Source organism: Watersipora subatra, chromosome 4 (assembly GCF_963576615.1).
Source record: "Watersipora subatra chromosome 4, tzWatSuba1.1, whole genome shotgun sequence".
Taxonomy (NCBI): domain Eukaryota; kingdom Metazoa; phylum Bryozoa; class Gymnolaemata; order Cheilostomatida; family Watersiporidae; genus Watersipora; species Watersipora subatra.
The window spans coordinates 26,653,376-26,668,507 of record NC_088711.1 but is presented as its reverse complement, the minus strand read 5'-3'; the positions used below and the strand labels follow the sequence as shown (position 1 = coordinate 26,668,507).

Below are 15,132 nucleotides of genomic sequence, written 5' to 3'. Positions count from 1 at the left end.
TATTTATTAACAAGAATTAGATGATGTGGGCTTGTGCAAACAATAAACTATACATATCATTAATTATTCTTTTTGCGTAATTATTACATGTGTATAATAGGACTAGCCATTATATAATCATGTATTGAAGATCTTACTACAGATCATTGTAACTTTTATATAACTAGGCCTCCTCTTCATGCTTTTGAACTTGCTTTCTAGGATATAAATACCTCTGCCTATATGGTTAGTTACTATATTCATGTTTGGGCACCATGCTACAGATTTCTCTGAATCTTTCTACTAGCATCAATTAACTAGAAACTTTTTGCATTACACCAATAGTCACCAATAGTCACAGCGCACTAGCAAGCATCATCATCAATAAGTGACCAAGTTGGAAATTTCCTAAATTTCACCAGTAACACAGTGCACCAGCAAGACAGTTGTATCTCTCTTGCCATTTCTACTTGCCAAAACACAGAAGAGTGGTATTTTTCCTTTGAAATCAGCAGAAATTTTGGAGTTGCAATCTCTGTGAACAGAGGGTCAGGGATCAGACAGCTTCATAGACTACATGTTTACTTAATGCATGCTTTAGACAACATGGTGGTCAAAAATTTTGAAAGTTTGAACTGCGGAGAAATGAGCAATGTTACTAAAGGCATGCTTGGAGTTGGTTATATGGATCTCATTCGTTTAAAATGGCTTTAAATCGGCTTGGACTAAGACTTGTCTACCCCTGTTTAAATTGCTGAGGATAACTCCAAGTTTCCCTCTGTCCATGTTACGCTGTACAACTACAGTAACAGACAGTATATGCTAAGTACTCTACTTCACACTTACTCCTGATTTAACAACGTGTAATATCTGACATCACACAAATGCTTCTACACACCATCATGTCAACACAAATGCTTCTACACACCATCATGCCAACACAAATGCTTCTACACACCATCATGCCAACACAAATGCTTCTACACACCATCATGTCAACACAAATGCTTCTACACACCATCATGTCAACACAAATGCTTCTACACACCATCATGCCAACACAAATTTTTCTACACACCATCATATCAACACAAATGCTTCTACACACCATCATGCCAATACAAATTCTTCTACACACCATCATATCAACACAAATTCTTCTACCCGCCATCATGTCGACACAAATTCTTCTACACACCATCATATCAACACAAATGCTTCTACCCACCATCATGTCGACACAGATTCTTCTACACACCATCATATCAACACAAATGCTTTTACACACCACCATATCAACACAAATGCTTCTACCCACCATCATGTCGACACAAATGGGTGTTATAGAAAAAAGAGCTAGAATGAGAAAGCTAACCATAGATAAGAGAGCTTTTGGATCTCAAAATAACAGCATAGCTAATCGGAAGTCTTGGTGTTATAGCTCACAGCTGTGACATTAGCCTGAATGACATGAAACAAATCATTCTAGAATCTAGGAGCATTCTAGAATCTTCCATAGCTAAAAGCTTAGAGGTAGAGAAAATAAAAGACCAGCTACTTCCACCTAATGACATAATACAAGTTAATTAATAAAAAATTTCACAAGTTTAGTTATGATAAACTTAATATGATCATAAAAATGTAATTTGATATTAAATATTAAAAACCTCATTAAAAAATAACATTTTTGGGAAACAAACATCAGCCAAGTAACGCATGTTATATTGGCAACATATATATACATGAGATTTTTTTTGCAATCACAGTAAATATATTTTACTAAATAACCAGATACAACTGTACATGAAGTTAATTTTTAAAAGATACGTACCAATTATTTGCAATAAAACCAGCAAGGTTGATAAACAAATATAGCAAGATGCTAAAATGTATGAAAAATATTATAAAACATTATTAATGCACAGAAGAGCGTCAAAAATCACAAACGTGTTATTATAAATACAGCTTTGCAATATTATCTTTAAACAGGGCACCCGAAATTGCCTACAGTTAAGGGGGGCCTACAGTTAAGGGGGGCTCTTTGAGTTGAATGAGGGTTGACCGACATCCAAATTTTTTAAGCTTAACAGTTTTTTTTTAAGTTTTAAAGGTAAAAAACAACTTGATATCTGTTATTTGCTATACACATACATGTATTTACATTATAAAAAGTAGCAGTACTGTATGGATCGGATAGAAAGTGTGAAAGATCAAGAGATGCCTATAGGATCAACTTCGTGATATTCCATTTCTAACAGTGGACTTGATTTCTGCTCCCGATTTCTGTAAAAAATAAAACTCTGAGATATTCTATTGCAAATATAAATAACTCAATTTATTGTGGTAAGTCTATTGTGATAAGTCTATCGTGATAATTCTATAGTGATAAGTATATTGTGATCAATCTATTGTGATAATTCTATAGTGATAAGTATATTGTGATCAGTCTATTGTGATAAGTCTATTGTGGTAAGTTTATTGCGGTTAATCTATTATGATAAGTTTATAGTGATAATTCTATTGGGATAGTTTCACTGTCGCAGATCATGGTAGCAAGTTTATCGCGATAAGTCTACTGAGTTAAGTAAGTCTTTTGTGGTAAGTCTATTATGATAAGTCTATTGTGATAAGTCTATTATGATAAGTTTATTGTGAAAAGTTCCATTTTCCCATGTAGCCGCAGCAGTAATGAGTATAGCTACCTGTCCCTTCTGTATCATTGAAGACTTTGCAGGCAAAGTACTTATGAAAACCTACACCCAAGATAATGCTACCAGTTACCTGTATCAGCCCGTACCTGTAATATTTTACTAGTTTAACTCCGACCATGCTGAGAACAACAATCACCAATATGATTATGAGCACTACAGTCCCTCCAAGAAGTTTATTGTATCTGCCATCATTGGTGGGAGTTGTCTGAACCATACTCTCGACCCCGCCTGAACCTGAACAGAAAACAAACAGTTTTGTATAATATGATAAAGTCATCTTACATGTTAACTTTCTTAAACTAATGACAAAAACTAGTTAGTCCTAATGATAATAAATTTCAATGGAGATAGGAAAAAATGCCCAATCAGCTGGTAACAAGCCTGTAGCCAATCAGAATATAGAATAAAAGGATTTACCCAATTAGCAGATAGCATAAGAAGCTTACAGCTGGTCATAAAGTACAATAACAAAACTATACCCAATTAACAGGGAGTTCAACAAGGCAGTGGCCAATTAGAAAACAGAATAACAGGGCTACACTGGACTATCTTGAAGATTAACAAGACTGTAGACTATAAAAAAAATTTAATACGCTTTAAAGAACATACGTACCAGGACATTCGTGAAAAGGAAGTGTTGCGAGCCATCTGCCTTGCAAGCATATCAGGGTGCGACTTTTCAAGGATATATCTGTCTGTGAGATGCAGTAGAGGGTAACCTGATCTCCATTAGAGTAAGTATCTTTAACTGGCTCCAACTTATAATAAGATAAGTTCGTGGGTGGGAGACACTCACTTAGGTCAACAGCTACAAAGCAAATTTCTTATAATGTACCACCAAAGTAGTAAGTTTACTGTGATTAAAAATGGTTCTGGGCTGAACTAAAACATTGGCTTCCATTATGCTATCAGCAGCAATTACTTTTCCTCAAGTTGGTTGCTCAATAAATCTGCCTGTAATCACTCTGTGTCAGTTGACCATATCCCAGTTACTCCAGTCAACATACAATTGCTTTTTATTAACAGCAAAAATAAAATATGTTATCTATTTTACTTTCAGTTTATCTTTAATTTTTTACAGTTAAAACTTTCAAAAGTGTGACTTTTGAAAGTTTAATGTTGAATTCAAGCTAAAAGTAGTAAGCTATCGTATCAATCTTTACTATAATAAGTCTGTCCAAAGCCAGGCTAAAAGTGTTACAAAAAAACATTACTCCATACGAGAATCAAGCCTAGATGTTTGGATTCTCAAACCAAGCAGGCTACCATCTGACCCACTCGACTACCTTTACCACATCTAAGAATAATTGTACGCATAGTTATTACACATGATGATCACTCACGGTGCAAAAGACTGATAGCAGACTAGTTTTTACTATAACAAGATCCGTCTGTGTTCGTCCGTCCGTCTGTCTGAAGCAACAGTTGGGAGTTGAAAAAAGATTGCAATATATAGGATTCGAACTTACAGCATTTAACATAGCCACCCAGAAAACTACCATGTGCACCATTCGCCTTCTATGGAGTTATAATTTATGTGCATGTAGCTATTCTCTGTGCTTTATTAGCACATCGAGACTGACAGGGTACTAGTTCCCATAACAAATCAGCAACTCAATTTTGTTACAGTCAATACCATAGATATAGTAAACCCTAGATATGCGAATAATCAAAACAAGTGAGGCCTATAATTAGCATGACGCAACGTCATGGTGATGTGCAAAGCGAATCAGCTGATCTATTAACTCCTATTGACTTAGCACTAAAAACTGCTCAATTTTTCCATAGTTTGTGCATCTGAGACTGCATATTTTATTGAAAATATGTAAAACTTATATGCGGTAATACTTCAACTTACGAGTGCCCTAACATACGAGAAACTTGAGGTACGAGCCAGCTTTTAAGCAAGTTTTAGCACTAAAATACGAGTCATGTTTGAGATACGAGCACATGAGACAGTTGCCAAGTATGTCAGAGGTGTTTTATGAGAACAGCATCACTCTGTATTTTTCAACTGCTCAGATTATACTTTTGTACCATGTTTTTTGTACGCGATTTTCAGTGCAGAATTATGTGCATTAAAAGTACGGTGCGTAGACCGAAAGTTTGCCAGTAAAAGGATAGATAATGCAAAGAAAAAGCTAATGATAACAATTGATATTAAATGGAAAATTATTGAAAAATATGCAAAAGATGTATGCGTAATTGAGCTTGCTCAACAATATGACAGAAATACATCCACAATTATCAAACACAAGGATTATATTCAAGGCATTCAGTCGACAAAAGGACTAACCATAGTTTCTAAACGATGCAGCGATCTTCACGACCACTGATGGAGAGACTGCTCAGGTTTTGGATAAAAGACAAACAATTGGCCGGTGACTGCGTAACTGAAACGATGCTACGTAAAATGGCCGGTGCTATCTATCAAGACTATAAAAAGTAGACATTCAGACAAGTTGGCTAGCGGTCGTGCATTAACTCTTGGTGACAACAACTGTGTTCGTCCTGATCGCAACACGTTGAAAGGGTGACAAAGGCAAACGTCCTTAGATAGGTTTCTTTTAAAACGGCAGGCTGGTCGTGAGAGCGAAACAGAAAAAAAATTAGCTAACCAGCGAGAAACTTAAAACTATGAACGCCGAAGAAACTTTAATTACGTTAAGTTAAAGATTAAAGTTTGCTTTTAGGTTTGCTTTTAAGTTTGTCTTTTAAGACTTGGATAAAATCTAAATTTATCAAAGTCAACTGTTGTAATGAAGGATAACTTATCTCTCCCTCTCTGGCAAATGCTAGCGTTAGCCGTTATTGTATGTATTTAATTTTACATTTTAATTAATCACATTTCCTTGCATTATTTTTATTTGTTGCTTTTTGAAAGCATGTGGTAAGTTAGGACAATAACCAACATGTTCTTTCTGTTACAATATACTGTTTTGAGTGTTTTATTTGCATTTTCAGAGTATGAAAACCTATCAATATATATTTAATTGTTCTATATATAAATAAATTGCACCAACATGCAAGTAAATTGACATACGAGCTCAGTCTCTGAACGCATTAAGCTCGTAAGTCGAAGTATGACTGTAATGACTTTGGATGAGAAAGGCAAGAATCTTACACACATGGTAATGAATAATACCAATGATTTAGAAGCTTCTATATTATTGATAATACAAAGAGTGACCAAATAGAAATCAAACTAATAACAAACTATTGAATCAAATGAGGTTTAGAAGCAGTTACGCTGGACCACTGTATTAAACACCCATTAGACATGACTGAAAATAACTAGACGAGATAGTTTTTGTCTAAGGTTGGTTGAACTAGATTCCTGTTTTGAAGCGGCATAGTGTTTTCTGATTTTAGTATAGCGATTTACTATAGTTTTGAGTAGACTGTTGGCATGCGCTGTACATGTAAAACCTTGATGGAGGTTATGCAATAAGACATATATGTTACTGTCTGTGATGTTACTTGTTTAAAAGCTCTCTGTGTGATACCACAGCTCTCCATGTGTGAACGTAGGCACTTTTCTGCAGCAATTCATATTCGGCCTATCAATCTGGTCACCAATCCTCCTCTGTTTTTAACTGAGATTAAGGTTATGTCATCACTATTTCTACTTCCCACTACTTCGACATCGGTCAAGAACTTGATACGTTCATCACATTTGAGTTAGAAAAAAATCCTCATCACCGAACTCCTCATCTTCACCTTCCTCAGCTTTTGTCTCTTCTTTCTTTTTCTTTCTAGCCAGAGAATGTAGCAGGAGTTGGCCAGTTTTTTCAGCCCTGCTCACATCCAGATCAATACAGTTAACATTGGAACTTGGTGTGATATCTGCTTTTATGAGCAGTGCTCGAAGTGCAGATCTAAAGCACTGCACATCCGGGTTATTGTTATAGCCACCCTTAGATCGTATTGTGGAAAACAAAATCTCAATGTGATCCTGGTTGATCTTAAAGGTTAGGAAGTAGTTGATGTAAGGGTAGTTGCTGAAAAGATATTGAGTAATGTCATGTACAGATTTGGCTGCTGACTCAAAACCAATGACGAAATGATGATGATTTTCCTATTATTTTCCACTAGCAGCTTTCAGCTTGGTGTCCTTAATCGGCATAGATAGCTTATGATATTGTTGAGAACTTCTTGTTTTGAGTTGAAGTTCTGTTATGTTATGGGCAATTCAGGATATACCTGGGGTGTTGTGGTCTCTTCTGATGACATTTCACTAAGAATTTGGTCTTATTGTTATGTTTATGACTTAAAAACTAGCATGCCAAGCGCGCTTCCACTACTAAACTTATTGCTCAATTGAAGGCTTTGATGCTGTGATGCACATCACTACAACGTAACGTCGTGAAAACAACAGCCAATTATAGGCCTCACTTTTGCTCCATTGTATTGATAGCTATTCGCCAATCTAGGGTTTACTATATCTATGGTCAATACTGCTGAAATTAATTTTACTAATTCCTCATTGCATTTCTCATTAAAAAAATCAACTGCCAACTAGAGACAGCTCACCTTCACAGCGAGGCATTGTACCAATCCAACGACCATCTGAGCAATTCAACAGTTGATCCCCATTGTAGGTAAAGCCTGGAGAACATTGGGGGTGAAGTTGAGCACCATGGAAGTAGACTGAGAGATTGGGGTAAAATTGTCCATTCTGTAGGCTTGGCGGGGAGCTGCATGCGCGCAAGGCAGGAGTTACAGGTGGTTTTGATGGTGTGATAACTACAAGGAGGCAATGACAGTTCAATTGAGCAGAAGAAATACACACAATAGTAATTATTAGAAATGCAAGGTTATAAAGGTTTAGTTGAACACAAATTACTTATCAAGGAATATTGAGACAAAAAGGATGCGTTGTGTAATGAAGGAGCAGCTACGCTACCGTTGGATGGCAATCAGCCTATTAAAAGCCACATTATTAAACTATTAAAGCCTATAATGTGACTTTAGCTGTATGTGACTGTATGTGACTGTATGTGACTTTGATCATTTGACTTTAGCATTAGTCGAATAATGACCTTTGATTTGTATCTTTATATATAAAAATATGTCTTCCTTAAATTATTAATCTATTTTTTGATTGAAGATGCCTTGACTCTTCCATTGACCTGATGAATGAGCGAGGAACAGCAAATAACAATTCCTGAAAACAGCCAAATCGTTTTATTACTGCATATTGCGTGTTCAGCCAATAAAACAGATAGTCGTCAGTATTTTGTCATTTCATCACACAACAGGCATACGAAGGGAGACACTTTTATTATTAGCTTTGATATAAAATTTAAACATAAAAACATAATTATTTCTGTGTAAAGTTGTTAAAACTCCATGTCGCACATCCTATGGTACTTGATAAGGTACTAATATAGTCATGATGTATTGCTACTCACAGGTGCATGTTGGAATATGAGCCGACCACAGGCCGCTGTTACAGATGAGAGTATCATTGCCTTCCAGGAGGTAACCATCATAGCAGCTGAAGGTTATATTGGCAGCGTCAGCATATGCAGTCAAGGGAGGTGAATATGCACCGTATCTAATGTTAGGTGGAGGAGAGCAGCCATTGGCTAAGTGCCGCACTGAGCTACCGTTCGTCTTTTCTACAATTCAAGCTACTCATGATGTTCGTAGTGACAACTAGACTTTACATAAAACACAAAGATTCATGAATAATAAGCATGCATTTATTTGACTCAAAATATGCATTTCAACACCGATAAGAACAAATTGTATTTTATGCCTTTTGCTTTAGCAATCATGCAAGCTACGCCCATTATGCCTACTTTAGACTTGACATGTGATAGCGAGCTCGTCTAATTACTTCTGCTTAAAATATGCAAGGTGTTAACAGTTTAATTGCAACCTTGTATATAGATTGTTTAAATGCATGTTTAATCTACCTAAGTAAAAAATAACAGAATTTTGATATTACTTTTCTGTTTATCTAAAAAGGTTTTACAGATATGTAAAAGCACCAGCAAAGTTAAAATTTACAGATTGCCACCCTTTGGTATCTCAGACATCAGGTTACTTTTATTGAGTTGAGAGCGGTAAGGTCGTTAATAGGTATCTAACGTTTATATTATAGATATCTAACATCCACATTATATATATCTAACATCCACATTATATATATCTAACATTCACATTATAGATATTTAACTTTCACATTATAGATATTTAATCTTCCCATTGTAGAAATCTAAACTTTATATTATAGATACCGTGAAACCTGTATTCGAATGCCAGTTTAATTTGAACGCCACCTCTATTTGAGCGCCACCTCTATTTGAACGCCACCTCTATTTGAACGCCACCTCTATTTGAGCGCCACTATGGGAGAACAGTTGAAAAATAGAGCGCGACCCTTTAATTAAACACTTCTTCCAATTTACTGCCCCTATTTGACATTCTTGATCTTTACAAATCCATAGTAGCAAGTGATCAGCAGAAACGTGTCCACAAAACCGTACTATTAATGACTCGTCAGACTCGATTACATCAAGTGCAACCTCATTAAAACAATTAGTAACTTTATCAGGTTAATAGTCTTTTTTTTTTTAATGCGGTCTTGATGCTTCGATGCATATAAAAATGTTTTGATATTTTCGATAGAATCTGTGCTACTACGTATTTTGAGGTGAAAATTTTGAGGCTACTCTGATCACACGAGCTTTATCTTTATTTGCGCGAGAAGTCTAAATTGTGTCGTGTAACAGTTTTGCTCTGCTAAAAAACTGTTGAGAGTAATATTGACTAGCTCAATTGTGCAGAAGATGATTTGAAGTCAGAAGACACTGTGAAAGGTATTGAACAGCCAAAAGAATACAGAGTGGTTCCAAACAAAAACATCAATCAGAACTGGCTGAGCAAACCATGCTAATATTTTTGTTTTAAAAATTTTAATTTTGGTTTTAAAATGTTAATTTTTGTGTCTGAATGTACTATAAATATGGTTTGTTTATGTCACTTGTTTGTGACATTGTTTATTACATACATTTGTATTATTTGATAAATTATTATTAGTATATAACCTATACATTTTCAGATTAATAGCCGGATATTATTTAATAGCTTCATTGCAGTAGTATGAACTTGGCTTACAACAGGTAGACACTCATAACTCCTCTTCAATTGCACATAAAAAGCCGGTTTTTGCTGCAAACTTTAGAAAACATATCAATGAGTGCAATGAGCTATTATGCAACATTGTTAAAAACAGTTATGAAATGAAAATACGCTTTCCAATTTTTAATTGGAAGAAAGTTGGAAGCTCTAACAAATTGCAACGGAGGCTATAAGATCATTGTAGATTAATCGCAAGCAATAGTTATTTACTGGTAGAGATATGTTTCAGCTTCTTTGTGCATATTTAGAGATCTATAACAAGTTGGAGGTAAGCTAGCAAATTTTCTCCATCCAAAGGCCTGATGTCGCACCACCCAAAGGAGACTGCAAAATTTAGGGAACATTCAATTTGCCCGTGAATGGATTAACTTTGTCTTCTCAATATTCTGACAAGGTGCTTGAAAAATACAACATACCCTTTATCTGAATGCCACCTCTAATAAAGCGCCACTTTAAGAGAAGGGTTGAAAATAAAGGTTTCATGATATCTAAGTTTCACATTATAGGCATCTAACCTTCACATAGAGAGAATGAGTAAGGATAGCTTGAGTCAAAGGCGTAAAGTCCGTCAGAAAGCATGTAAGACGTGCCACTTGTGCTTGGTTCATCAGCAGCCCAGAGTTCGTTGTTTTCATCGTTTGTCAAAGGAATATCTACAGCAAAGGTCGTTGCTTGTCGTAAATTATAGTAAGTGTTTGATTCATTTCAGGTGAAGTGAGAGTGGTCTAAAGTTGGACAGCCACATCGGCTAGCTTAAAAATCTATAGACGAAGTATACTACTATATTGCTAGTCAGGTGATAGTAGTTACAGAGCTTTCATTCCAAAATTTGAACTAATAAAGTTTCTTAGTACCTTTCACAAACATATATGTTGGCAGCTCAACAAGAATGAAGGTAGAAGGTAAATTTGTAAAAATTAAGAGCAACTTTTGTGCAAATATTTTATAAACTATGCAGCAGATTGTGCGTGTTTTGACTGGTTAATGCTGAAATATGGCAGACCTGAGAATCATCTATTGTTTCCATAACAACAAAACAAAAAATCCTCTGGCAGTTAAACCTTCACAACTCCTTTTATCATAAGAATCTTATACTATTGAATTCTGATGTTATAATTTTATTTAATTTATGATATTTTTTCTATGCTGCCTGATTTGCTTACATGTACGTCGGCATTCGCCATTGAAACAAAGTTGAGATCAAATCAAATACTCTATCAAGCCAGTGTTTGGGCTTTAAAAGGTGAGAAATGTACAGTTTATTCTAAAAGAGACTCTTTCGTTACATTCTCTGATGCAAGCTGAAACTAAATTTAGGCTCACCTTCCTTGATACACAACCAGTGTGATACAGTATTCAAATGGTATCACCTTTGCTCATAAAAACATTTAAAGTAGCTGACATGTTTTTATTTTTTAGATGTGTAATAAAAAAGGAGTAAAAATTCTGCATTTTTATTTGCGTAACATTGAAATATATTCTAAGAAACATAAAAACTCTGATTGGTTATCAGCAGTACTGAACTACAAAATAATAGAAAACTAAAACATTTAGTTCAGTAGCAAAGCCACTGCTTGTTTACTTTTGTTTAATAAAATATTGAAAATATAAAAACCAGTTATTATTTTATATTCATAAACAAATTCTTAAAAACACATAGAATATAATACAAATCATACATCTGCGCCAAACTCATGTGACGATTGGCACGCAATAAACTAATTAAATGCATAGCTTTCACCACCTCTTCTGCTGACCAAGGAAACAAGTGTGAACGGGATCAGCAGCTTGATCAGCAGATAATTTGTTTAGAAAGCGGACAAAAATAAACTAGTTGAAAAATTTAAGCGTGGAAATTTAATCTTAGATATAGAACAGTTATTTGATGATAACAGCGAACTCAAGTAAGCTTGTCTGGATAAATATGGCAATTGTTGTTGTATTGATACAATAAGTACAGCCTTAAGGTACTATTAAAGTACACAAGGAGTACAGCCTTAAAATACTATTAAAGTACACGATGAGTACAGCCTTAAGATACTATTAAAGTACACAATGAGTACAACCTTAAGATACTATTAAAGTACACAATGAGTACAACCTTAAGGTACTATTAAAGTACACAATGAGTACAACCTTAAGGTACTATTAAAGTACACAATGAGTACAACCTTAAGATACTATTAAAGTACACAATGAGTACAACCTTAAGATACTATTAAAGTACACAATGAGTACAGCCTTAAGATACTATTAAAGTACACAATGAGTACAACCTTAAGATACTATTAAAGTACACAATGAGTACAACCTTAAGATACTATTAAAGTACACAATGAGTACAGCCTTAAGATACTATTAAAGTACACAATGAGTACAACCTTAAGGTACTATTAAAGTACACAATGAGTACAACCTTAAGATACTATTAAAGTACACGATGAGTACAACCTTAAGATACTATTAAAGTACACAATGGTTACAACCTTAAGATACTATCAAAGCAAAATGTTGTAATGATATTTTACCTACTCAAAATAGTTTACTAACTCTATAAAACCTAAGAGAGTTGTCTCCTACCTCCATCTATCGTGCTCCAGTACCAGACATTAGCACTACTTGTCCGTTGGTAAGCTGAAGTCCAGACGCGAGTACTCAAACTGAGACCAAGAACTGAATAAAGCCATTGGCTAATAGCATTGAACTCTGCGCGACTCTCAAAACGTACCAGGGACGAGTTGTGCGACTCACAATAATCACGGGCATCCATCCAGGACTTTGTAGACTCGAGTAGCCCGTAGCATATATTGCCGAACTTAGTTGTCGTGATATCACGAATTCCCCACATGGGACAGGGCAGGTCTATAAAGTATATGATATTGTCAAAGATGTTCTATTTTTGTAAAAATATGGTCACTGATTTGAAATGTATAACATCAGCAGTGAGTTCCGTGTACAATCAAATCTCCACACACAAAGTTGATCTGTTTTAAAATATGCTTCATATGTCAAAACAAATATTCCCATTAAAATACACTAAAATTAGTTTAATCTGTTCTTAAAGCTAATCATGAATACTTCAAGTAATTAAGTCTTAAAATGTATGATATAAACTATTTGGTAAAGTACCCAGCATTTCCAGTCAAGTTTTGATTTCTTAAAATTCTCTCACTGGTTCCCTTTCCATGAGTCTAGTGAACAATCAGCTCAATGATGTACACAAATTCATTTCACACGCATCTGGCTCATTATCTAGAGCCATAGCGCGAGTTTAATTTGTTACTATATTCTTCACGTTTCCGCTAAACAATAATTGGATGCTCGCAAAAACTTTTACGCTGAAAATTACTTATGCTGTCAAGTTAAATATTTGATAAAATGTTATATAAAAAGTGGAAATCTTTTTATGTTGAAGTGATCTGATCATAAGTAGAGATTAATTGCCTATGCTAGCCACGCTCAAAGCATACTGCAATGTAAATTAGATTTAAGGTGGGCTGTAAAAGAAATATGGTAAAATAACACAGAGAGTTCATCTTCTTTGCTAATCGTTTCAGAACTTGACAACATTGAATACTTCTCAGACATATTTTTCATAAAAGAATCAATTGCTAAAGGTTGATGCCATAGCCCAACCTGTCACACTCTATAATTATACATATATAATAATAATATGCTGGCTAAGTTACATGAGAGAACAACTTCAAAAGTAAAGACTGTCACCATTAAAGTTATATAATTTTACCTTATATTTACCTTTAACATTAGTGTTAAAAATTAAAAGTAGGCTAACAAGGTCTGATTAATACCTGAACTCCAAAACTGGGCTGAGAACCCTACAGAGCCTCCAGTTGCATCGGAAGTCATGGTGAGGAAAAGCTGAGGACCGGTGGAAATGATAGAATGAGGTTTGGAATAGCCACAGTACAAGCCCAAATTTCGAGCTTTTGTCGAGTTCCCGTCATATATCTAAAACCGAAAAGAGCCTAAGGCTAGTGATTAGCCAATCAGCACTTCCAACCCGTTCTCTCTCATTTGGCTTTAGATTGGCTACAAGCTATTGAGCCTACTGAATACTCGCAGGCAAAATTCACAGCGAATAGAAACGTGTGTCATTGTGATGTATGGAATTGGATTGGAGTCTTTATAGTGCTGGAAATCTCAACAACCCAAATAGTTACGTAGGAGCAGTTAGAACGAGGTAGAAAATTTAATAGATGCGTCTGCATTGTCCAATACATCTATTGCAAATGTTAATTTGCATACACGAGTTCAGTGCAAAATGGTACCTTAGCATATAAAAATATTCAGTATTCTTGATTTTCATTTGCAAAAGTCTCAGATTTAAGTTGAGGGAGCCTATTCTGATTGATGGTTTAAAACTACGCATATTTTGTTTGTATTGTTCTACAAGTTTATTTAGCCTTGCGCTTACAATCAGCCTTATAGTGACAAATTGCATCAGATTGCTTCAACCTCCCCATTCTTACACATTAACTCTCTGGCTATAAAAATGTAAAAAAAGAAAAGCCACATGTTATTATGCACAGATCTTATTAAAAATAAAAGAAATCATTGGGTTGTTACAATTAAACTTCAGCTTTCAGATCCAAGAAAAAAGCTTTCTTAAATTTAGATCTTAGATCTATATTCTAAGAGAAAGATTCTTAAACAATAAGAGTATTTTCAGCAACTATAAATCGAAGTGGTTCAAGCATTAATATAACCCCCCCCCCCCCCCCCCCCCCCCCGGAATAGGTGACGGCAATCATGTGGGCGGGGTTTAATGATCGAGCTCTGTTGGGATGAACCTGAACATAGCACCAGAACAAAAAACTATCCTGAATAAAGCTTCTTGTAAATTTACAAATCTTACGAACAATGGTGGTTATTTTACTGTTCTGTTGGTTTCTTCATTTTGTTGTCAAATAAATATAGTTGCCAAATATTGTCACCGTTATGATCAGTCAGTTGCCATTCACAAGCATTCGCAATAATCGCCATTGTGAAATAGTCCAAATTCGCATTAGGAAAGCACACATTAGGTTTTATATTTAGATTTTGAGTATGAAAACTACACTGCACAGGTTTGCCTGCTGTCCCATCTTGTTGGCCAGGTCAAACAATGTGACAGCGATGAAAGACTGTCATTTTATATTAGGGGTGGCAAAATATTAATAAAAAACTATGGAAAAAAGGACTTTGTTCGGGTGACTTCGGGTAAATTATATTTAACTTTAAGCATATATTACTACCCCTACCAATCTCAAAGTTGGTAAAAATATGTAAT

The 15,132-nt window shown here is 35.1% G+C and overlaps 1 protein-coding gene across 1 annotated transcript in view; it reads right to left on the bottom strand.

Moving 5' to 3' along the window:
- Positions 1-1,772: 1,772 nt before the first annotated feature.
- LOC137394626 (cubilin-like) overlaps positions 1,773-15,132 on the bottom strand; it is a 34,403-nt gene continuing 21,043 nt past the window's right edge. The window contains exons 11-18 of the mRNA XM_068081371.1: positions 13,652-13,811; positions 12,423-12,704; positions 10,358-10,495; positions 8,105-8,314; positions 7,224-7,436; positions 3,304-3,498; positions 2,777-2,924; positions 1,773-2,262 (exon numbers count right to left, since the gene is read on the bottom strand). Coding sequence (XP_067937472.1) covers positions 2,190-2,262; positions 2,777-2,924; positions 3,304-3,498; positions 7,224-7,436; positions 8,105-8,314; positions 10,358-10,495; positions 12,423-12,704; positions 13,652-13,811 — 1,419 coding nt within the window. The 3' untranslated portion in view covers positions 1,773-2,189. The remainder of the gene's footprint in view (positions 2,263-2,776; positions 2,925-3,303; positions 3,499-7,223; positions 7,437-8,104; positions 8,315-10,357; positions 10,496-12,422; positions 12,705-13,651; positions 13,812-15,132) is intronic.